The sequence below is a fragment of the Ipomoea nil genome, unplaced genomic scaffold (assembly GCF_001879475.1).
Source record: "Ipomoea nil cultivar Tokyo-kokei standard unplaced genomic scaffold, Asagao_1.1 scaffold0268, whole genome shotgun sequence".
In the NCBI taxonomy this organism is placed as follows: Eukaryota; Viridiplantae; Streptophyta; class Magnoliopsida; order Solanales; family Convolvulaceae; genus Ipomoea; species Ipomoea nil.
In genome coordinates this window covers 3,714,164-3,738,051 of record NW_017616696.1, presented here as the reverse complement: position 1 = coordinate 3,738,051, position 23,888 = coordinate 3,714,164, and the positions used below count along the sequence as shown (strand labels likewise).

General features: G+C 34.9%; 3 protein-coding genes and 1 long non-coding RNA gene across 7 annotated transcripts; 3 read left to right on the top strand and 1 right to left on the bottom strand.

Annotated features, from left to right (window-relative positions):
• The first annotated feature begins 2,099 nt into the window (after positions 1 to 2,099).
• Positions 2,100 to 10,272, top strand: LOC109148953 (putative white-brown complex homolog protein 30). The gene is made up of 14 exons (XM_019296649.1): positions 2,100 to 2,869; positions 2,971 to 3,047; positions 3,551 to 3,823; positions 4,489 to 4,552; positions 4,669 to 4,815; positions 4,973 to 5,007; positions 5,948 to 6,021; positions 6,396 to 7,255; positions 7,828 to 8,124; positions 8,455 to 8,877; positions 9,013 to 9,161; positions 9,255 to 9,544; positions 9,637 to 9,770; positions 9,841 to 10,272. Exons 1-14 carry the CDS (start codon positions 2,619 to 2,621, stop codon positions 9,995 to 9,997), a joined length of 3,231 nt encoding a protein of 1,076 aa, XP_019152194.1. The 5' UTR covers positions 2,100 to 2,618; the 3' UTR covers positions 9,998 to 10,272.
• Positions 4,243 to 23,657, bottom strand: LOC109148981. The gene is made up of 3 exons (XR_002048902.1): positions 23,355 to 23,657; positions 17,045 to 17,047; positions 4,243 to 4,253 (listed from the first exon to the last, which is right to left on the bottom strand). It is a non-coding gene; the product is annotated as an uncharacterized LOC109148981 (long non-coding RNA).
• LOC109148937 (translin) lies at positions 11,732 to 14,186 on the top strand. Its single transcript, XM_019296647.1, has 7 exons — positions 11,732 to 12,129; positions 12,317 to 12,413; positions 12,500 to 12,615; positions 12,835 to 12,879; positions 13,086 to 13,111; positions 13,585 to 13,720; positions 13,948 to 14,186. Exons 1-7 carry the CDS (start codon positions 11,784 to 11,786, stop codon positions 14,049 to 14,051), a joined length of 870 nt encoding a protein of 289 aa, XP_019152192.1. The 5' UTR covers positions 11,732 to 11,783; the 3' UTR covers positions 14,052 to 14,186.
• LOC109148827 (telomere repeat-binding protein 5) lies at positions 17,992 to 23,595 on the top strand. 4 transcript variants are annotated; one of them, XM_019296581.1, is made up of 8 exons: positions 17,992 to 18,092; positions 18,932 to 19,013; positions 19,700 to 19,752; positions 20,542 to 20,599; positions 20,881 to 21,815; positions 22,338 to 22,559; positions 22,708 to 22,764; positions 23,194 to 23,595. In XM_019296581.1, the coding sequence occupies exons 2-8, from the start codon at positions 19,007 to 19,009 to the stop codon at positions 23,305 to 23,307; spliced, it is 1,446 nt and encodes a 481-aa protein (XP_019152126.1). In that variant the 5' UTR covers positions 17,992 to 18,092; positions 18,932 to 19,006; the 3' UTR covers positions 23,308 to 23,595. The 4 variants fall into 4 exon arrangements, with proteins under 4 accessions (XP_019152126.1, XP_019152119.1, XP_019152142.1 ...); XM_019296574.1 differs by having other exon boundaries at positions 17,993 to 18,092; positions 20,542 to 20,614; XM_019296597.1 differs by lacking the exon at positions 20,542 to 20,599 and having other exon boundaries at positions 17,993 to 18,092; positions 19,704 to 19,752.
• Positions 23,658 to 23,888: the final 231 nt, after the last annotated feature.

Below are 23,888 nucleotides of genomic sequence, written 5' to 3'. Positions count from 1 at the left end.
ATGATTTATTTTTTAAATAATAATTTAAATTATCTTTTTGATGGATATATATGACTAATATGAGTGTCACTATTGAAGAAGATATATGATTTTACACATTTACACCGACTTTTGATACATCATAAATAGTTAGGCTAATGTAGGGCACATGATGATCACTTCGTCACTTTATGAGCTAAAGTAGAAATACTTCATAGACTCATAGTCGAAGGGTACAAGCTGAAATTTACACTTATTTTAACTATATATGCTAAATTTATTCTCTACTTGATTTTTTAAATTAATATTTTTGTTATATTTAATTTTTTAAAATATCTTAGGGGTGTGCAAATCAAATCCCAAAATGAATATGAAAGGCTTGCGAGGTAAATTATGTCAAATTGTATAAACTCTGTTCCAATTCAGAGCCACTTACCATTCAGAATGTTTGAACGAATAGTCACCATTCTGATTTGTAAGAATTAATTTTGAATTAGTTTCAATTTATTTTTTATTTTTTAGAATTAACGGTCGTAACTGTTGTGTTAAATTCCAGATTAAAGTTGCTGTTATGGGAGGTTACATATATGAAATTATTTCATATGTTAATGTCATTATTAATGCTATTAACTCCTTATTCTCCTATAAATACTTGGTATTGGACATAATTTTGAACTATCTTTTACCATTCGGAACGTTGAACGAATAGTCACCATTCAAACTGTTGACTATTCAATGTGGTTCACTACTCTTCGGTACTGAAAGTGCTACTTCTGATTTGTAGGAATTAATTCAATTTTTTTTTTGAATTAACGGTTGTAACGGCTATGTTAAATTTCATATTAAAGTGTTGTTTTGAGGGGGTGGGGGAGGGGGGGGGGGGATACATATCTGAAATTATTTCAAATGTTAATGTCATTATTAATGCTATTGACTCCTCATTTTCTTATAAATACTTGTGTTGGGCATAATTGTTGAGCTGCTGATTTGAACTCTGTTTTACCATTCGGGACATTGAATGAATAGTCACCATTCGGACTGTTGACTATTCAATGTGGTTCACTACTCTTCGATATTGGAAGTGTTAATTATGATTCTTAGGAATTAATTTCGAATTAATTCTAATTTATTTGTTTAGAATTAACGGTCGTAATGGTTGTGTTAAATTTCAGATTAAAGTTGCTAGGGAGGGTTAAATATCTGAAATTATTTCAGATGTTAAAGTCATTATTAATGCTATTAACTCATCATTCTCCTATAAATACTTGGTGCAAGACATAATTGTTGAGTTGCTGATTTTGAATTCTCAAAATCGTTTTCCTACAAGAAAATTTTGCCAACACTTCCATAAAAGGAACAAAGTGCTCGCTGTTGTTCTAGTTCGCCGGTCCTTTTTTCTGAGTGCTCAAACTTAAGGTCATGATCCATTTTATATCTCCTTGTTTTCGTTGGGTTTATAACCTAATGTTTGAAAACTATCTTGCCGCTATATATATATATATATATATATATATATATATATATATATATATATATATATATATATATATATATATATATATGGTACATCGATTTATTCACCACCAACATTTTCATCACTTAGACAAATAAGTGAAATAATTAAGATTGAGCAAAAACTTGTGTGAGACCATCTCACGAATCATTGTCTGTGAGACGGATCAGATCAAAGTGAAAACATAATACTTATACTAAAAATGTAATACTAATCCAGAATAAAGTGTTTATTACGGAATACTTATAAGAAAAATAGTAATACTTTTGAACAAAAATGTAATATTTGTATATTTTGATTTTAAAAGCATTACATTTTTTTCAAAAGTGTTACAATTTTCCTTATAAGTAACATATACTTTATTATTGATTAACATTATATTTCTCAATATAAGTATTACATTTCATATTGACATGATCCGTCTCAAATGAGAGTCACTTTTAAAATTGAGAGGATGTTGACAATATTTGAACTCATAATCTTTTTAAAGTACCATAATCATGTTCCACTAAATTGTTTTTGTTTTTGTTTTTTTTTTTTTTTTTTTAAATTCTTACATTTTAAAAGTTTATTTATTTATTGTTTTTTAAGGGAATGAGGTCAACGTGTTCGTAAAATTTACCCAACGACCTCTCCTTGATTAAGGAGTTGAGACTTTCAGTCCTAACATTTCATGCATTGGACGACATTTCCATGAGGCAAGAAATCATTTATTTCTCTACCTCAAAGTTAGCCATCAATCTCTCCCCGCCATTTCTTGCTCCAGAAACCATGGACCTCCTCCCAAACCCTAGACATACATTTCTCCTCATCCATGCATGAAGCCAAGCGCTTTACCAAGAACTCTGTTCTTCCTTTGTCTCCCTCCTCAAAATCTCCAGCTTCCTACATAACAAATCACCAATCTTTTTCTTTTCCATCTCACCGATCATTTTTTTCTGGAGGCTTGGAGGTTGTAGTATATGTGCATAGAATTTTCGTTTTAATTTTCAGATTTTGACTTGAGCATTGCTAGTTTCTTTGATTTGAACAAGGAAAAAACATAACTAGCAATCCTAGACGCTTTGGTGGGTAAAAGCTAGGTTTAGATATATTTTTTTTCCTTAGTACTGAGTTATGATATGAAATGGTTGAAATGAGTGGAACGAGGATTTCCGTTCCATTTTTGTTGTTTCTGATTCTTGTTTTGGGGTCCTCATGGCCTGCTTGGTGTGATGATGGGGATGAATCTGAGGATGATGTTAGTGATGCCCCCAAAGGCAATCAAGGTGCTGCTGCACCAATTGTTTCATCTCTCATCTATACCCAATTTTCAAACCTCACAAAGGTTTATAACAAAGAAATAAACCAGGAGATGGGATATTGCATTAAGGATGTGTAAGTATATATTATCTCAGGTGGTCTATATATATGTATCTCCTTTTATGATTAAGTAGTACTCTGCATTTTCATGATCCATTTCTTCTATTTGATTGCAGAGATGCTGATGTGAATGCAGCCTTCAATTTTTCCAACAATTTGGATTTTCTGAGTAACTGTTATAAAGAGAGAAGAGGTATTCAACTATTCATTTCTAGGGGACAATGTAGTGGCATAGGTTGATCATGCATTAAATTGGGAGGCTTAAGAAAGATCAATGTTAGTACCATAATTACATTCATGGCTGCTCTGGAGAAAAGCATTTAGAATGTCTGTTTTTGCCATTACCAATTTTTATAAATGAACCTTTTCTTTCAGAAAATTTTTGCTGCAAATGTTCAAGGAACACCATGCCATTTTAGATGCTATACGTATTGGCCCTATGCCCTGTAAATAATTTGGATGTTCTTCTGTCATCTCAACTGCATTTTGAACTGAAAATAGACTTCAGTCATGAATATAAATGTATGAACTAAGAAACAAACTTGAAAAGGAAATTATGTTTGTAAGAGAAGCCAAAAGTGACCAGTTCCATTATTTTTACTTGTATAGCTCAGCATAGAAGCTCTTTAGACACTCAACTCTGCCTTACTTCTCCATCTCGCATAGTATTTAACATTAGGTTGGTCATGTTGACAGATTTGAGACAACGACTATGTAACGCTGCAGAGATAAAGTTTTACTTCACTTCTTTTTTGGATACAAAATCAGCCGATGTTCAATACTTAAAACCCAACTCAAACTGTAATTTGACCTCATGGGTTCCTGGATGTGAACCTGGATGGTCTTGCAGTATTCCTTTGGGTGTAAAGGTGGATCTTAGAAACTCAAAGGATATCCCTGATCGAACTCTTGATAGTCAGCCTTGTTGTGAGGGTTTTTTTTGCCCAAAAGGTCTCACTTGCATGATACGTAAGTTTATCTAAACACTTGTATTTATATGAGTAAAATACATTAAAATTGTTTGCTCCCAGTAACTAGTGATAATGTGTTGGGTTTTCTATCTCAGGACTTGCTTTATACAAGTTAGCTTCATTGTTTTTGTTGAGTGAATTTAAGGACCTAAAGAATACTAGCTAAATCTCCTGAAAATTAGGATATAATCTTTGTATTGAAAAGCAGCCATTTTTACTCTAGTTTGTAATACTTTAACTTGGTAGAAGTCTCTTGTGTTAAGGCTCATAAATCATGAATAAATGAGATGTATTATGCATATTGCAAGCTGACAAAGTACAGCAGGGAAGATAATGGCAAAACAATGTATGCACTTACACATATTGAAAACCAACATTTAAACAAGATAGTTATGTCTTTGCCATTTAATAGATATGAATCAGTGACACTTATTAAAATCACAAGGCAGTATCAAGTTGACTTGCATCCATTGTCCTCAGTCTGCAGAAATGATCTGATCCTGCAATTTCGGAATTTTCTTTTTGTTTTAATTCCACTACTTCTGGCTTTTCTTGATTTGCAGTTTCTTTTAGTTCTAAAGCTAAAATTTTCAGTAATTATGCAAAACTTGTTGAGTGTAGGAATTCATTACTAGTTTGCATGATTTTTTTGTCTTGTTATAGCTTGCCCCAGAGGTTCTTACTGCCCTCTTGCCACACTCAACAAAGCAACTGGTGTTTGTGATCCGTAAGTTACAGTTAGAATTAATTTAAGGTTTATTTAGTCAATTACAGTTAGTCCATTACAGTTTCTTCTACTGCATACATGATCAGTTAACACATGTTTTGGTAAATAAAATTCAGGTATCATTACCAAATACCCCCTGGCGTGTTAAACCATACCTGTGGCGGAGCTGATATATGGGCTGGTGACGCCAGTAATGAGGGGGTATTCTGTTCAGCAGGATCTTATTGTCCCTCTAATACCCAAAAGATTCCTTGCTCTAAAGGGTATTGACGTTTACTCCCCAGTATTGTGCATTTGTGTTAACAAGTTGCATTACCCTCTAGCTAAATCCTAACATGACGTTTTCTAAACTCACTGAATTCTATTTGTTATTGATGATTGGTTATGAACTCACTGATGATCTACTTAACTCACCTTCAGGCATTACTGCATGAAGGGTTCTATAAAGCCAAAAGGTTAGTTCTCATCAATATCCAAATTGCTGAAAATTTCTGTTACAGTCAATCTTTATTTTTTAAAACTTTTACTTAGCTTGTTTATCTGTTTAGCTTTAGAGTGGTAAATTCCTAAATCTTTGCATTTACCTTTACAATTTTTTGTCACCAAGAAAGTATACTTATGATCATCATTTTTTGGTTTACCAAAACTTTCAAGAGATAATAGATATATAAAGAACTTTGGTACCAAAAACATATGTCCTCGCACAGTCACACAAACACGAAATATGTCTACTTTGAAATGCAAGTACACAAACTCTCACCTTCTATGGTGTAGCATGCAAAAAGTACTAGTGCAGCCATACTTTCCCTTTCAGGTGCATCAAAAGGGATAAAAAGTGCCGAGAAATGAGATAGTGGATCTAGTTTATGAACAAGCAACAATTAATAAATTATAACAATTTAGTTAACTGAATGTTTCCGCTTCATCCTTCAGTACATAGCAAGGAAGAGACATATAGCAAGAGGTAAAAGTGAAAGGATCAGAAACAGTAACAGAAGTTGCTTGTCTGGAAAAAGAATAGCCCACCCTTAAAGAGGATTCAAAAAAAAAATTAAAAAAATCTTGAACATACTCTTTAGTTTGATTATGGCATTAATCAGTAAATCTTTAGATATCAAGTGAAAGCCTGGCCTGTAATTGAACTCATGAAAAGTTCAATGTGTAGCTAGAAACATATAGCTCATTCCCAACCTAGGGAGTTCATTTTCTATGCAATATCTGGAGCAGTTGTGAGTGATATACTCCAGCCATTTCAGTTATTGCATCCTTTCTAGCTTGGTGATCCCTGTTGCACTTTATCCTCTTCAAACAAACAATATGACTTTGAATCTATTTGTATAGACCTGTAGATAAATACCTTTCTTTGGAATTAACCTTTTGAACAAAATTTTGCAGCATGCTTCAAGTTGAGTACATGCAATCCAAAATCAGAGATACAAAACTTGCATGCTTTTGGGTTCATGTTAATTGTAAGTGGTTTTTTCTTTATTGGAATAAAAAGAAAATTTCCTTGTTATGAGCTTATGAGCTCATCTTTTTTGAGCTAATAATGATCTTTTTCTTGCGGTTGTCTTGGCTTATATTCCTCTCTTTTTTTTTTTTTTTTTTTTTTTTTCCCAATGTGTAATTTATGTTTCCTATCTAACACCAAATAAGATAAATCTCTCAAGTATCACTTCATTGATCTTATAGTTTACAGAGATCAAGGGTTATGTACTATAAAAATCTTAGTGCAATCTGCAAGTAGATTCTACTAGTGTTAAGATGCACAGATAAAAATTTGCAGTTGCAACTGCTATAGACAGAATCTGATTTTTCTTTCTCTTCTTCTTTGAACATGTAGGGTGCTTTGACTTTTATACTCATAATCTTCTATAATTTCTCTGATCAAGTCATAACAACTCGGTATGCAAGAATGGCTAAGTCCAGGGAAGCTGCAGCAAAACATGCCAGAGAAACTGCCCAGGCAAGGGAAAGGTGGAAGTCTGCAAAAGAAGTTGCCAAATCTGGGGGTTTTGGTTCATTACGACAGACCTCACGCGCAGTCTCAAAGCAAAATAATGGAAATCAATCAGACCAGCCGGACTCATCATTACCACCTAAAGACCCTTCATCAGAAAAGAAAAAGGATCCAAACAAGCTTACCGAAATAATGGAGTCAATTGAAAAAGATCCAGAAAATCAAGAAGGCTTCAATGTGCCGATTGGTGATAAGAAGGCTAAAAAGCAAGCGGTTAAGGCTAAACAATTGCATAGTCGTACCCAAATATTTAAGTATGCATATGGTCAAATTGAGAAAGAGAAAGCTTTGGAGCAGGTACAGCAAAACATGACCTTCTCAGGATTAATTTCAATGGCCACACATGAAGATATCAAGACTAGGCCCACACTTGAGATTGCCTTCAAAGATCTAACAATAACTCTCAAAAAGAAGCACAGACATTTGATGAGAAGTGTTACAGGAAAATTGATGCCAGGTCGAATCTCTGCTGTCATGGGCCCATCAGGAGCAGGGAAGACAACATTTCTTACTGCTGTGCTAGGAAAGATAACTGGATGCTCAGTAGAAGGCGCAATTCTCATAAATGGAAAGGATGTATCCATTCAGTGTTACAGGAAAATTATCGGTTTTGTAGCCCAAGATGATATTGTCCATGGGAACTTGACTGTGGAAGAGAACCTTCGCTTCAATGCACGATGCAGGTACTTAGCAACAGTTAATTTTTGATCTATCTGGGAAAAAGAAATAAAAAATCTACTTTTAATTGAGGAGGCTCCTCATGTTGGTATAGACAGGCTTAAATTTATATTAAGAAATCAGGTTGAATAGTATTTTTTTTTAGTTTGTTTGCAGTAAGGTTGATACACTTCAAATATGCATTTAATATTCTTTGGATTCATTAGGAAAATCAATTTATTAACCCCTTTGGAATTGAAATTATCAGTAGATAGAGAGAAAAGGTAAGGATTTTTCTGTGTTTTCCCAGGTAAGGAAAAATGATTTTTTTTTGGGTAAGTTTCTATCTTAGATAGCTTTGTCTACACTAATGAACTATTTTATAAAGCATGACAAAATATCAATGGCTGATTGTGAAACTTTATAATATTCAATACCAATTACATGACTTGGCTCCTTATTTTGTTTGAATTTTAAAGGATAGAATTGCAATGTCTATATACTCTATACTTCCTTGTTTATTATGTTCAAAATTCATATCGTATACTGACTGTTTTATCCATCTTATATTGGACAATCCATCTACATCACCATTAAGGCTAGCTGCAGACATGCCAAAGGCTGATAAGGTCCTTATCATTGAAAGGGTCATTGAATCACTAGGCCTGCAGGGGGTGAGGGATTCATTGGTTGGGACTGTTGAGATGCGTGGAATCTCAGGTGGCCAGAAGAAACGAGTAAATGTTGGGATGGAAATGGTTATGGAACCTTCACTGCTAATCTTGGATGAGCCTACATCTGGTTTAGACAGTGCATCTTCCAATTTACTTCTTAAAGCTCTTAGACGTGAAGCTCTTGAAGGGGTAAACATCTGCATGGTTCTTCACCAACCAAGGTTGGTATTTAAATGCAATAAACAGTCAACTTGCAACTATTCTTTTCACTAAAAGTCAAGTAATCAATTTCTTTAGATCTCCAAATAAGATACTTATACACGATTTGACATTATTTCTGTTAATTTCTACTGAAGTTTCAAAAAATATATGCTCTTTAAGCCACATGAAAGTGGTGCATTGGGTATCATCATTTAAAATACAAGTGAATGCTGATAAAACAAAATCTCCATCAATAGATAAATATTATTTTTAATGAATCATACAGAATTCAGTTTATTGAATCATTGTTCAGACAATTTGATTGTTGTCATGATCTTTCTCTAATTCAGCTACACGCTGTACAAGATGTTTGATGACTTGGTACTTCTGGCCAAAGGTGGTCTTATTGTGTACATTGGATCTGTGAAGAAAGTAGAAGACTATTTTAAAGGCCTTGGAATCGTTGTACCAGAGCGTGTAAATCCTCCAGATCACTTCATTGACATCCTTGAGGGAATTGAGAAACCACCTGAAGGCGTGAACATTGAGCAGCTTCCTGTTCGATGGATGCTTTATAATGGGTACCCTGTGCCCCCAGACATGATGCATTTATGTGACAAGGAAGCATCATCAAAGGATGATGATACACCTGCTGTAGCAGAAGCGGTGCCTGAGAAGCGAGATGCTTCGAATCCCAACTTCTTGGCATCCCAGGACTTATCTAATCGAATCACACCTGGTGTGGCCCGCCAGTTTAGGTACTACATTGGAAGGTATTGATTTTAAATCCCTGTACTATCTGTTATATTATTTATAAAGTCAATCATCTGAAACTTTGCCTGTCTGCATAGATGGTTTCTAGCTCAGAAGAAAATGATTTAATTTGCAATTTTAATTTTTATGTGCAGGGTAATAAAGCAGCGATTGCGAGAAGCTAAAGTACACGCAGCAGATTATATGATCCTTTTGGTAGCTGGAGCATGCTTAGGAACTCTTTCAAAGACAAAGGGCGACACATTTGGATATTTTGGCTACATGTATAGCGTGATTGCAGTGTGTAAGTGGGAACTAACAAAACATATATAGTAGAGTTAAGGCATGTTGCATATATAACAATTCCTCATTCTTCAGCCATGTTTCTTATTTGCAGCACTTCTATGTAAGATTGCAGCTCTGAGATCCTTTACCGCAGACAAGTTAGAATACTGGAGAGAGAGAGAGAGTGGCATGAGCAGTCTAGCATATTTTATGTCAAAGGATGTTCTGGACTGTTTCAATACTATCATAAAGCCCTTGGTTTTCCTTTCAATGTTCTATTTCTTCAACAATCCCAGATCCACCTTTGCAGAGAATTACATTGTTTTCTTGTGTCTCGTGTACTGTGTTTCTGGAATGGCCTATGTATTTGCTGTCTGCTTTCAACCCGGTCCTGCACAACTGGTACATATACTCCCTTCATATTCTAGCCAACATGGCAACATATATGTATATCGAAAACTCATGTATGCCTGCCTGCCACCTTACACATGCAGTGGTGTGTTCTTGTTCCTGTCGTTCTGACTCTCATCGCGAACCAGGAACCAGACGATAGAATTGGGAAGTATGTAGCAAAGTTCTGTTATCCAAAGTGGGCTTTAGAAGCCTTTGTCACTGCAAATGCTGACAGGTAGCTATTTAATTTCCACCCTTAACTAGCTATGATATGAGCTTCCATTTTGATTATGGTTTGTGTTCAGATTCTCCGGTGTTTGGCTGATAACTCGCTGTGGGGCGCTATTGAAACTAGGCTTTGATGTTCATGACTTCAGGCAATGCTTAGCTCTGCTCCTACTCACTGGCGTACTTAGTCGATTGGTAGCTTACCTCTGCTTAATTTCTCTAGGAAAACACTAGTTTCCTTCACTATATTTTACTGCATGCATGCATGCAATGCCATTGTACAATATTTTGGGTGAAATTATATTCTCTCATTCTACTTTTAACGAAACGAGAGAGATGTAATTTCATTGCCCACAATACATGCTATAGTACCATGAGGTACTGTAAATTTTGTATCATACAATATTTAGATTTCTCAAGTTTCAACTAGAAATTGTTGTATTTATTATTAAATTTGGTTCAATGATATGAACAATTCTGCAATACCAAGCAAGATTTGTATTATATTTCGAAAATGTAACACTACTATATGTTTTTTATATTATATACTGTTTTATTGAAAAAATATTGTAGTAGGTAGGGTGTTTTTTATTTTATTTTATTTTATTTAGAACTTAAATTAAAATTATGAAAATACATTTTTAGTGCTTCAATTATTCTTTGATAGTTATTTTAGTCCGATCTTTAATATTTTACCGTTACAATATACTCTCCTAACTCTTTAAAAAAGTTGTAGTTTTAACTTGTTGGAAAACCATTCATCTGAAGGCTATTTTTCCTATTATAGCGCATGCATGTGTGGTGTATATGGAAGGATTACTTGAGCTTTCTCAATATAAAATCCCATTCTCCTGTTCGAATGAGACACACAGAAAACCAGAAAGCTTCCTTCCTCTTCATCTTCTATTCTTTGTCTGAGCATAATATACATAATATAATCTGTGTTTGCTAGTCAAAAGCGTGTCGGTGCCGTCACCAGAAAATTAACACTTTAATTTTAAGGTAGTGTTCCAGGAACACGGTACAGTCAGCTTCTTACATTAGCTATCTTCTCCAACTTTACATTCGGATTTCTAGTTCCGCTTTGACATTGTTCCAAGACGTGTTTCAACACGTATATCCAACATAACTCTCATGACACAAAATTTCTTGTGGTCAAGCGATATGAAATGATTCTCCCAAGTGGGAGATGAACAAATCCAATGTTGAAAAAGTCGTTAGGCGCGATTTTTACAACACTGACAAATACTACATGTAATAGGGTCAAAAGTACTCAAAAAAAAAAAAAAAAAAAACTTTCATAACACAAAATTATTAAATTTAGTTAATGCATGAGATTTTAGTACTTTTTTTTTTTAAAATTATAATCTTCTTTAGTCTCGGTATTTCATTTGTAAAATAAACATTTTTTAATAGGTTCACGTAAGAAAAATAAGGACGATGTACACTATTAAAGAAATTTTTTTTTAGGGAAGAACATTGTCAATTCTCTATCTTTGAGATAAAATATCAAAGTTGAACAAATTATATATATATATATATATATATATATATATATATATATATATATATATATATATAAAGATAATAAAACTTGAAAATACTCATTTACTAAGTAAATTTTGAATAGAGTTAAATTTTAGTTGAATGACTCAATTGCAATTTGTTGTGTAGTTGAATGACCAATTTTATCATTATTCCAAAAAAACAATTGAGGGATTAAAAATATATTTTTTTAAAAAAATTATTAATAAATATAATAATCTAAAATAAAAAAATATAAGAAAATACTAAAAAATAAACAAATAAAAAAGAATTAATTACATCAATAAATAATAAACAAAATAAATAAAAGAAGAAAGATAAAGAGTATATTATAGCTCTCAAAATTATACACAATAACAAGTTTTTCAAAAAAAAAAAAGAAACACAACTACACAAGCAACACAACCTTCTAAATTTTATCATTTTCAAAATTTTGTACGTACAAATATTGTACCACAAAGTCGGGCATACCAAGATGAAATCGGTGTTCCGGAACGCCATTTCTCTACTCCCTCGCACCGCCTTAAACCCTAAACCCACCTTCCCTCCCACTCTCATTCCCGCTCGCAATTTCTCAGTCCCTCTTTGCAACGTCCTCGTTTCGGTTTCATACTGCACTTCAATGGCGGCCGGTGATCTCGACGCGCCTCTCTCCCATTCTTCAGAGAAGCTGGAGAAGCAGTTCGAGGAATTCCGGAAGAATTTGCTGGATTCTTCGAGCTTACACGATCGAATTAGAGCTGTGGCTATGGAGATGGAGTCCACTACTCGGCTCATTCACTCTAGCCTCCTCCTCATTCATCAGTCTCGCCCCGTTCCCGGTATATAAACTTGTTTCTCTGCCTTTATTTTGTAAGCCTGTATTGGAAATTTTGCATGTGTTTGTTTTGGTGAGAATTGCATTTCTTAAATTTCAAACATAGATAAACAATATGTATACAAATCCCATTCATCTTCCGGAAATACTTGTGAAGTAATTAAATGTAGTATGTTTATGCAATTAATTAGAGGTCTTAGAGAAAGCAAGTGTTCATATCGGGGTGCTGAAGGAACTGTATACCAAGATTTCAGAAATTCTGCGGGAATGCCCTGGACAGTATTATAGGTTAGTAGCAATTGCAAGTGTCTCTTTTCTCACCATTTGTAATTTGTTTGCCTACTGATTTACTGATTGACATTATTGATGGATAGGTATAATGGTCTTTGGAGGAGTGAGACACAGACTGTGGTGTCATTGCTGGCATTTATGCATTGGCTGGAGACAGGGACTCTTCTCCTGCATAATGAAGTTGAGGAAAAATTGGGCTGTATGTTTTCTTTTATTCTTCTGTTCAAATAAGTTATTTAGTGTTAGCATATTAAGCTTGTGACTTGTTGAACCTTTGTTGGGAGTTATGGTTAGATCATGCCTGTAATTCTTTCAATTTCCATGATTCTTTTGGAGATATTGGGATGCCTCGAGTCTTTCCTTCTTGCCATTGTTGGTTCCCTTTGGTCTTACCCTAATATACTTATTTGTATTGCAGTAAATGCTTCAGATTTTGGACTTGATACTGAAGATTACCTTATTGGTGAGTGACTTAACCTTTCCTGAAAATCTAATGTGATGTTGGAAACACTTTTGGGGGAGGGTGGTCATTTTTTCCCTGTCATTACACAAGATTAGGATTTATGAATAGTTCATATGTAAATTGTGCATTAGTTATTTATGATCAATTTTTTCAGTGTTCTGTATTTGAGGATCTTATACTAACAACATTTTTTATTTTTGTGTCAGGGATTTGTTTCATGTCTAATGAGTTGGTAAGAACATTTGTCTTTGTATTTATGCTGCTTATTTTTCATGTTTAGGACATAGTTTGAGGATGGGTTTTTGCTTGAAATTTGGTATGCTGAGACTGTTTCCATCGGCACATGTTCCTCAAGAAAGCAACTTGAAATGACAATATTAATGTTTAGTTTCTTGGCATTCTTATGTGAATTTGAAGTTCACTCAGCTGTAGTGCTTGTGTCTAAATTGAGCCAGAATATTCTCAGGCATAATTACATTAAACACTCTTTCTGGCTTGTGTATATGAGTTCATTGTATGTTTTTGAATTTGAAGTTCATTCTGCAGTAGTGCTTGTGGCTAAATTGAGCCAAATTATTCTCAGGCATAATTATATTAAACACTCCTCTTTCTGGCTTGTGTATAGGAATGTAGGATAATTGGACTATATGAGTTCATGTTATGTTTTTGTGCTGGAAGAATGATAATTTTATTTGGAATTTGCAGCCTAGGTATGTGGTGAACAAAGTGACAGCTGGGGATTATGATTGCCCCCGCCAGGTTCTAAAATTCATGACAGATCTTCATGCTGCATTCCGCATGCTTAATCTTCGAAATGATTTCTTGCGTAAAAAGTTTGATGGTATGGTTTTAGTTTGTTGTTTTAGTTACATTATCTCGCTCATTCCTCGATTGGAGCATTTTAAAAATCATTTTATTTCAATGTTATTAATGGAATTTTATCTTTCCCACCCCTTCCTGACTTGCAACCCCTACCTATTTGAAATCTGAATAACTTATTATGTAAGATGGCCTCTCGTTCTAATAAATGAATAGAAAGCTGATCATAAACGGTTTGACTTGTGACAGGAATGAAATATGACCTTAGAAAAGTGGAAGAAGTTTATTATGATGTAAAGATTCGAGGCTTGGCAACCAATGCAAATTCAAAGGAAACTGAAGAAGCAGCATGATTTTGTGACCTTTGCAATCTCAATTTCTCTTGAAATTCTGGATTCCTTACAGATGTATTACTGTTTTTTTGCACATCTGAAAAATCTTACAAACTTAAGGAAACTATGTACAATTGTAAGAAAAGTCTAGTGCGATGTAGCGAACTCAACAAATCTGTAGGAAATTGTCCCGGGTGCTACATTTTTCTCCCTAATCAACTGAAGATCCTTCCTAAGACTTAACAAATCAACCATGAAACCATCAGTTAGTAGGCCTAGTCATGAAACCTCTAGTGCTAGTCATACCCAAGCTGTTTTTTAAACCATGTTCAGTTTTGAAGGCCCCTCAAATGGGGTGTGCTTATATTATGGACCAATGTTCACCTTGCTTATAAATTGAAGGTACATGTTAATTACAAATTTATTAACTAGTTCCATGGAATAACAATTGCCCATCTCTCTCCCCCAGGTGATTAAGATTGTTTTGAATGTCTTAACATCTGGGTAATTAGGCTGAAATGTTGCATTTGTTATTTGCTTTCCAGTCCTAGTATAAATGGTGTATGGTTATAAAGTGTAGAATGCGCTATAAAACCCAGCCATTGATTTTTAATGTTTAGAGGTTTATTATTGCGGACATTTTAAATACTTTTCGAATTTGAGTTTTAGTTGGAGTAGTATGAAAGGAATTCTTTCACTATTCATTTTGAAATGTAAGAACAATTGAACCAATGGGGTGTTTGGTAGGATGGAATAGTAATTCCATTCCTATTAAACTCCATGGAATTGTAATTTCATGTGCAATTTCACACTTTGGAGAATTGTAATTCTATGGTTTACCCTTATTATTATTACTAGCTATCACATGCGCATTACGCGAATAATCTGATGCCTGATGTGTATTTTTAAATTAGTATTTCAGATTTATCAAAGTATCATATCCTGGCGTATATCAATGCAAGATTAACAAAATTTTTATAAAAGTAAATATTTCAAAAATGCATAACTATGACCTATGGCGGAAATGTTGTATTAAGTGGTGCAATAGTAATTTTAGAGGGAAGCACCATCACGGGATAATATCATAAGCATAGTTTTTGCAAAACAAAACCCTATTAATTAGCATGATCCATGCTTCCTCTTGTTGCCACATCCACCATAAATGAATTTTTGATTTGATCTAGTCCCTTGTTGTGATTCACTGCAATTTTAGTACAGCCTTGGCGCAATGCACATTAAAAAACACAACAAAATCCTCTTTCCTCAAAAAGACAATGATAATAAGCATAATTTTTTCATGTGTGTTGAATATATACTGTAAATTAGGTGTACTATTTCATCAATGTCAATTCGTGATTCTAATTAATTGACCAAAGTTTATGTTAAATTTTATATTATATTTTTTAATACACTCTAACATATTCATAGTATATATTTAATAATTATGTAAATTTTGATTGGGATGTGTTCAAACTTAACATTCCTTATGAAAATCAATGAGTAAGTTAAAAATAATAAATAGTTAACGAAATATTTCATTACTAAAGTTTACACTCACAGAATACAAATGTATTTACTATTTAAGAAAAGTAAATGATATAATAAAGAGTAAAATATAAAAAATAATAAAATTAAAATAATATTAACTATTTATTTTAACAAACGATTACACCAACATTTTTTTCTTCGTTAAAAGTCTAATTTTATTATCTCTTATTAGATTTGTATTTGTAAATTATGATTATTATATAATATAAATGAGTTAATTCCAGCAATGGTCCCTCGAGTATGGTGATTTTCCATAATTAGTCCTCGACTTTTAATTTGGACAATTTAACCCTCTGACTATTAAAATCTTTCCAATTGTGATCCTTCCGTCAAATCCTAGTTAAGTGAACATTAAATTGAGGGGTAAAAGCGTCATTTCTCCTAATATTTCATCTTCATTCCCATGTCGTTGCTGTATTTCCTCCCCCATTCGTGAGCTTGGCAAGACCATAGTCAAATAGTTTAGGATTAAAGTCTTCATCCAATTAGATGTTTCTGGAACTCAAATTACAATAGATCATAGGGGGGTTGGCCACGGCAGCTCCGGCGGCAAGTTCTTTGGTTTCTCGTCTCTCGCTGCAGAGCTTCCAGCATTTCTTCCAACGAGCTCCGAGTTCTTGCGCCATGCGAAACATACAACATTTTTTTTGCATTCACAAACCTCTCCTCTCACTATGTATCTCAACTCGAATAAGATACAAAAACATTATCACTGAACTCGAAACATATTGTCAGAAAACTCTAGTTCACATAAGAACTCCGACGAACGCCGCCGGAAACTCGAAAGCCCAGAGTTGTTCTTTGATTCAGATACTCATCAAATTCTAACTAAAAACACGAAAACCCAACCAAAAATGCATAAAGCTCTCAACTTTGACCTTGTATAAACACTACACAAATGAAACATGAAAATTTTTAAGCAGCCAAAGCTCAAAACTTTTTTTGTGTTTTGTAAATTATGCTAAATCAAGAAAGCCCACCCCTAACTCATCAACAGTACATATGCAGAACCAAAGAAAACACAGAGAAAAATCCAAAAAAAAAAAGAAAGTTATTTAAACAAGAGTTATGGGTGAAAGTGTGAAACTCCCAACCAATTGTCCAAGGAAGAAGAAATTTGTATTTTCGAAAATAATTTTTTTAAAAAAACAAGGCCTGCATTAGTAATGGAGCAGGTGTATTAAGTACTCAATTAGTTAATATATAGGTAGTGAAAGAAAAAAATAGTACTCATTACCGAGCAAATGTTCTGTAAGAGAACCCATAGGCAAGTATTCATACACCAAAAGTCTCTGTTCTCCATTGACGCAATACCCGATTAGATTTACCAGATTGGGGTGGTTAAGGAGAGTTAGCGTTAGAACTTCGACAGAGAACTCCTTGCTCAGCTTCCTTGTGTACCCGTCCTATCTAGTTGTTTCATAGCCAGGACCGTGGGAGGACTGCGCCGCCGCCGCCGCCGATACACTCTGCCGAATCCGTTACTCCAACGAGTTGCTTTAATTCCCAACTCAGTCATCGGAATTATGCCGCGATTTCCTATCCAAGTGCCTGCAACGAGATTTGAAGAAGCGATGAAGCTCCGATCAGTTGCTACCCCACCCATTCGTTTCACTGTTCCCTCCGCCAGATTCCCTCGCCGTTGTCGCCTTCCCCTCTCCCTGCTGAGTGCTGGACTGGTTCAACTCGGACTCCGATTCCGATACCGAGGATTACGGAGAAACCGTTAGCTTCTCGGCAAAGGAGAGCATCGGGAAATTAGCTTTGGGAATAAGTTCAGATTGGGAGGGATCAGATGGCGGCTGGGTGAGTGGGTGGTGGTTCGTGAATGATCATTGACTCGTCGGAATATCCAAATTTTACGAGGACAGAAGGGGAAATCAGCAGTTCGAAAAACTGAAACGAGAATGAAGATGAAATATTAGGGGAAATGACGCTTTTACTTCTCAATTTAATGTTCACTTAACTAGGATTTGACGGAAGGACCACAATTGAAAAGATTTCAATAGTCAGAGGGTTAAATTGTCCAAATTAAAAGTCAAGGACTAATTGTGGAAAATCATCATACTCGGGGGACTATTGTTGGAATTAACTCTAATATAAATACATTATAGTCTTTATACTCACAGGATTACAATTTATTTCTATCTAATTCATTCCTTCCAACCAAACAGATTAGATGGAAAGGATGGCCTGGTTGGTTCCAGTGTTGAGCGGAACTGAACCGTAGGGAATGAGCGGAAAGCCGTTACGTGAAAACGTGGAGTGAGCCGGCCGGTCCTCGTAATCAACAATGCCCAAGTGCACTCCACGCGTCACCGCACCGGACTCCAAAACCACATTACAACACTCCTCCCTATAACTCATTTGGATTCCGCGGTATAAAACTGCTCCCCTGTGAAAGCGCCATCACTCTCACTCCCCACTCTCCTCCTCCACTCTGTAGTTTGTAGTAGAGGAGCGAGCAGCAGCGTTTCATCGCATCATACTTATCTCCCGCCGATTATGATTCAGGTTAGCTTTCCTCTCCATTCCCTCTCGCTCAACGATTGCGAAATAAACGCCGCATTTTCCTCCCGAATCTCTCTCCGCGTTGCATTGTTCAGAATCGGTAATGCTGCTGTGGATATTGCAGGAATGTTGGATGAAATTGAAATCGCATTTTAAATCATTAGTAATAAATCGTATCGTTTAGTAGTTTATACTGGAAATGGAAGAAACAGCATTCAATTCTCGCATTTGTACAATTGTGAATTATGGTGATCATTTGAGGATATCATTTTGATTACGTTTATGAGGAGCGAATCTTTAGAAGATTATATCAAGAACCGCGGGGAGCTTTAGATCAGGGCCACAACTTTGCAGCACTTGTTTCAAACATCGGTTTTGCTCACAGTAGCGGATCATAAACAAAAATTCAAGCTTTTTTGGTCAATGCTATTACCTAGAAAAGAGAGAGAGAGAAAAAAAAGAGTAGGTAACCAGTAGCATTGTGGTTATCCCATTAAAGAAAGAGTCTTAGTTAGATATCATATCATTCTCCAATTCAATATGATGGACTTGATGGTGTTCACACTTCTTCCCAAATAGGAAAATGCACTATGTTGAAACAGGTTTCATCCAATACGTTTGAAAGAAGTTTGCTTTTTAGCATGGTTGTAGTTTCTATACAACTCCATTCTCATTCTTATTATACATTGAGTGATGATTGGCAACTCAATTTAGGGGAGGAAGACCCCTTATAATTACCTTATCATTTGTGCTTGAGCTTTGGGTATTGCTTGGTACAGAATATAAACCATTTTTCATTCTTTAAATATTATGCAATTGAATTTGAGTTTCTTTCCCTACAGAGCCCAAAGACAAGCTTGTTTCTGTAACTGGGTTCATATGCTTTGACAAGGGAGAGCATAAGGAAGTGCATTAAAATGGAAGGTAAAAACTAGTTTTAGTAGACTAATCTGTCCCTTCTCAATTCCTTTTCCTTGCTACTCCAGCAGTAAATGGATGCTAGTAGGAACTTATGTTTGGTGGATGTATACTGGCATTCTTTTTGTTTCTATAATTGACTGGTGCTAGCACTTAAATTTGCATGCCAATTCTACACTTCATATGCTTTGATTTTCTATGTCTTCAACTTTCTTAAACTATGTGTGCGTGTGTGTATTCTGTTGTAGGTCCATATGTAATGAAGTTAAATGCTACTGCTATACTTGGCTTCTTGTGCCTCTTTTTTTCCCCTTCTTCTTAATTACTTGGTTCTTATTAATCCTTTTCCAACCTGTAAGCAACAAGAGTGAGGTGAGAAAACGGAAAAAAAAACATGTCTTGGGGCCTAATATGTCAGCAAAACTTATTAGGAGATCTATGTGATGTTTGAGGTAATGATTTTCTTTTGTGATAGATGTTAACACCCTGTGTCCATGGATAAACGTAGAATTTTCTTCTGTTGATGGCTAATAATTGTGCACTTGGCTTAACTAGCTTATTTCTTGTCATGGCATGCATTTATTCCATTTTTGTGGTCTTCTCAGCTAACTCTCATTTATTTCTTCTTACATGGATAAAGTGTATCTCACTTCTAATTGCAGTCCCTTTTTTTAATAACTATTTTTTAAAAGGCAGGCAAGATCCTAGTATTTCATTACAAGTGGAGAAAGAGCTGATTCAGGAGGTATGTTGGATGTTGCCCTTCCTTCTGGCCAATGGTTGAATTTACTACATTGTGAAAGAGATGCTTTTCTGTTTATTCATTGGGCTAATCTCTCTTTGTATAATAGGGGGCCGGGGGCACATCTTGGTCCCTTGAAAGAAAACATACCTCTTACATTTAATTGAAACCAAGACCTGGTATTTGCCTAAATTTATTGTTTGGATACTTATACCAACAAGAAAAAAGATAACATACATACACTTTTAAATTAAAAAAGTGAAGCATACTCAAAAGGCTTGTCTTTGGGTTGCTCTGTTTTGTTTTGGGGGTGTAACAGGGCTGTTACATTGTTTCCCACTTTTCCCCAGCAAGAGATACTTCCATCTAGGGGAAGTAGAAGCATTGAATAACCTTCCAAACTGAACAAACCAAGCTGAAGTTAATAAGCTCAGACATAGGTAGTCTGCTTTTAGTTTTAAAAATCAAATAACCATCATCTCTAAGTTAGATTTTGCAGTTTTAACCATCAAACCCATAACCAACTCAGCATTTTTTACTTGTTGGCTATTTGATTCTTAAACCCAAACTTAGAACTGAAAAGTAGCCTAAGGTTTATACATTAATATATAGTTCATATAAATATATTGAAGACAAGGGTTATTATTATTATTATTTTTTCTTGAGAAAGTGAGAAACTGTAATATGCTTTAATTAGTTTCCCAAAGTATTTGCTTTAATTAGTTGTTTCCTTCTATGTGTCCAAAAACTTTGAACAATTGAAATTTTATGTGAAATAATTTCATTTTGAAGCCAAGCTATGCTGAAGCTGAAACTTTTGAAGTGCCAAATGATCCCTTGGATGCATATGGTGGTTATCTTTTAGGTGAACTTGCTTTTGGCTTAACTATTGCTACCCTTATGATAGATATTACTCTTTTTATTTTATTTTTTATTTTTTATTTTTTATATGATAATAAATACTTGTAGTTGCCCGATAAATATTATGAACATTCTGCAATTTAATTTTTATGTTTCTACATGTCTTTTTCAGGATCAGGACTATATTTGCTGAAACCATCATGAATTTAGTAAAACGATTCCAACTTCAAATCATGATATACTAATGGTCTAAAGAATGCTATTTGACAGGTGTAGTTCAAGAAGCTGAATGCTGGAGCAATATACTTCAGATGACGAATCCTGAGTTTCATGGACTCCCCAGCCGCATAGATGAGGGTGAAATGTCAGTTGAGGGGAACTGTCACAAATTCCCTACTTCATTCACTTCGGGACATATTGACTATTTGGAAGATGTAACAAGCTTCTTCCCAGGAAGCATATCTTCTAATAAGAAAGATGAAGACATGATTTTCACTCCTGCTCTAACATCAAGTGGATTGGTCTGCATGTCTACAATCAAGCAAAGTGAAGAGTTTAATCTAGGAGGGCAGAATGGGGGCCATGGAACTATGTATCTTGGGGATTCACCAAAAATGAACTCTTCCCAGACAAATACCATCGACTCTTCTCATACACAAAGGAGAGTGCGCAAACCTACTCGCAGGTATATTGACGAATCATCAGATCTTAACACAAGATATGTCAAGAAAAGGAAAGAGGGTTCTGCTTCTGCATCAAAGAATAAGTGTCAAAGTGTCAAATGTAATAAGAAACCCAAACCTGAATCTGAAGCAATAGAGTCTCTTTCTGAGGACTTTACTTTCAATGCTATTCAAGTGCCATTTGGCCCTCTAGTACCTGAAGAATGTGATAAGAAGGTTGCATCTGATGTGGTGAAAGTGAAGTCAATAGAGATTTCACGTCTTGGCCTCAAAGAGTGTGATAGGAAGCATGCATCTAATGTGAAGAAGGTAAAGTTGAACCAGTTATCATCTGTTGACCCTAAATTGTGTCATAAGAAGCATTCACCCAATGTAAAGAAGGTAAAGATGAACTATGTATCATCTTTTGGCTCTGAAATATCTGATAAGAAGCAGGCATCCCTTGTGAAGATGGTAAAGTCAAACCACATATCTTTTGATTCTGAGGAATGTTGTAAGAGGCATGCACCCAATGTTAGTAAGGTAAAAGCTGGAAAATATACCCTTTTTGGTTTCTTTAGCAAGTTCATAATTTTCAGATGTAGCGAAGTTTAGAATTGTCTATGCTTCGTTTCATGTATTCACTGTTTACACATTTAATAACACAAACAAAATATACTACTCAGTGCTACTGCACTGTGCTTTCATGTGTTTGATATCTTCTGGGGAAGGACTTCTACCTATAAGCATCAAGAGAATGGTCAAATTTGATAAAGACATCAATATAACAATTAACAAGTATATTTGTTAAAAGGCTAGGCAATTATTTTAAAGAGTGGTCCTACCACTGACTTTATTTTTCAACTTCGTTAATATTTTCTTTTATGAAGGTCAAATGGTCAATGATGTATCATGTATGCACCCTAATTTGAGTTAGGTCATGTATGACTAGTTCAGAGTGAATGCACCATTAACTTTTGCCTTAATCCTTTGAAATTCCTGTACTTCTTCATGGTTACTTAACTCTTTGAGTAATGCGGTTGGCATTTTTACAAAACTGGTCAGGATTCTTTTGAAGAAATGGCACTGGGTGTGATAGAAGATGATAGTGCCGCAATCACTAGATCTGATGGGAATTGTGCTCGGAGAAAGCACCACAGGCTATGGACTATTTCAGAGGTCAGAAAGTTAGTTGATGGGGTTTCACAATGTGGAGTTGGAAAGTGGAGTCAAATAAAGAGGATTTTCTTCTCGTCATCTGACTATCGGACACCAGTAGATCTAAAGGTGTACATCCTTTTATCAGCTGTGATTCAATAGTAAACAGCCGAAAAACCTTTTTTTTTTTTTTTTTTTCATCTTCTTGCTTTTTATTCTGTTAAAAACAATCTTTCTTGTTAATGATTATGAAATGTTCTGTTCACAAACTAAATAGGACAAGTGGAGAAATCTTTTAAAAGCAAGCCGTCTTCAGAATCAAAGCAAGAAAGGGGTCAGTTATTTTTATTTTTTATTTTTTCACTCAGCTCTTTTTTTTACAAGACTTGAATTTTCTGATGAACTTTAACTGGATGTATCTGCTTTATTAAGGCATGTGATATGTATACCAACTACCAAGTAGCCTGTTAGATTTGGAAATTAGAGGGAGACAAAATTCACATTTTTATGACATGTATTCCCTCTGATGATTTTTCACTTGGTAACTTGAATGCTACTTTTTCTTTTTCATTTTTAAAGTGCCCTTCTCTGTATGCCCTCCTCTATGACTTACCTCCATGGATTGAACATTCTTATATCCTTATTTACTATGCACTCCCCCCATTAGAATCTGATTTATTTATTGATTGATAAGTACTCCCTTAAGAAGTTTTATTGTGACTATTCATAACAATTTTGAAACCCTTAAAATGATAAAATGCAGGATAAGGGAAAGCAAACCTTTTCTTGGCGTCCCTTGCCGAAGTCCATCTTGAACCAGGTTTGTGAACTGGCCAATGTTCATCCATACCCAAGAAACTGCAAATCCAAGACTTAATGCCCTGCCCATAAATCCTCCACTTCCATTCTCCCAAATAAAGCTACCAAGGATCCACAGAAAGATTGGTAGTCAAGGTTGATTGTCTCTTGGCTGGTTGATAGTTGTTTGCCATTCTCTGATAGTCCTTTTCTACAAGTCTCTTTGGCTCTTTTAACCCTCTGTTTTCTCACCTATCTGATCTTCATTTATTTTGAGTTGTGTGCATAATTTGTCAAATTTCAACTGACTATAGCTTGCATGTAATGCATTAGGCATTCTTCTGCTTCTAATTATTTGTCTTTGGTATATGAACCTTTAGGCATGTATATATATTTTATTATCTCTTATAATAATGCAAACTCCCTACCACCCCCCCCCCCCCCCCCCACCCCCCGGCCTCTTTGGTTGTGGTTGTGCATGAAATAGATTGTCACTTAACACATCTTCCTACTGCATTTACACTACAAGTGAAGAACATAAGCATAGATTCTGCACGCCCCTTTCCCTTAGTTGCATTACATCATATTCCACAACATATATTCGGATTTAGAACTTTTATGAATAAAGCAACAGAAGTTGAATGCTTCTTCCAATGAAGT

Coding starts and splice junctions, on each gene's coding strand:
- LOC109148953 (XM_019296649.1), top strand. CDS start 2,619: ATGGTTGAAATGAGTGGAACGAGGATTTCCGTTCCATTTTTGTTGTTT. Junction 3,824..4,488: donor AGGTCTCACTTGCATGATAC/GTAAGTTTATCT, acceptor GTCTTGTTATAG/CTTGCCCCAGAGGTTCTTAC. Junction 4,553..4,668: donor GCAACTGGTGTTTGTGATCC/GTAAGTTACAGT, acceptor AATAAAATTCAG/GTATCATTACCAAATACCCC.
- LOC109148937 (XM_019296647.1), top strand. CDS start 11,784: ATGAAATCGGTGTTCCGGAACGCCATTTCTCTACTCCCTCGCACCGCC. Junction 12,130..12,316: donor TCAGTCTCGCCCCGTTCCCG/GTATATAAACTT, acceptor GCAATTAATTAG/AGGTCTTAGAGAAAGCAAGT. Junction 13,112..13,584: donor GTTTCATGTCTAATGAGTTG/GTAAGAACATTT, acceptor TGGAATTTGCAG/CCTAGGTATGTGGTGAACAA.
- LOC109148827 (XM_019296574.1), top strand. Junction 19,753..20,541: donor AGAAAGAGCTGATTCAGGAG/GTATGTTGGATG, acceptor TTCATTTTGAAG/CCAAGCTATGCTGAAGCTGA. Junction 22,560..22,707: donor GGACACCAGTAGATCTAAAG/GTGTACATCCTT, acceptor CAAACTAAATAG/GACAAGTGGAGAAATCTTTT.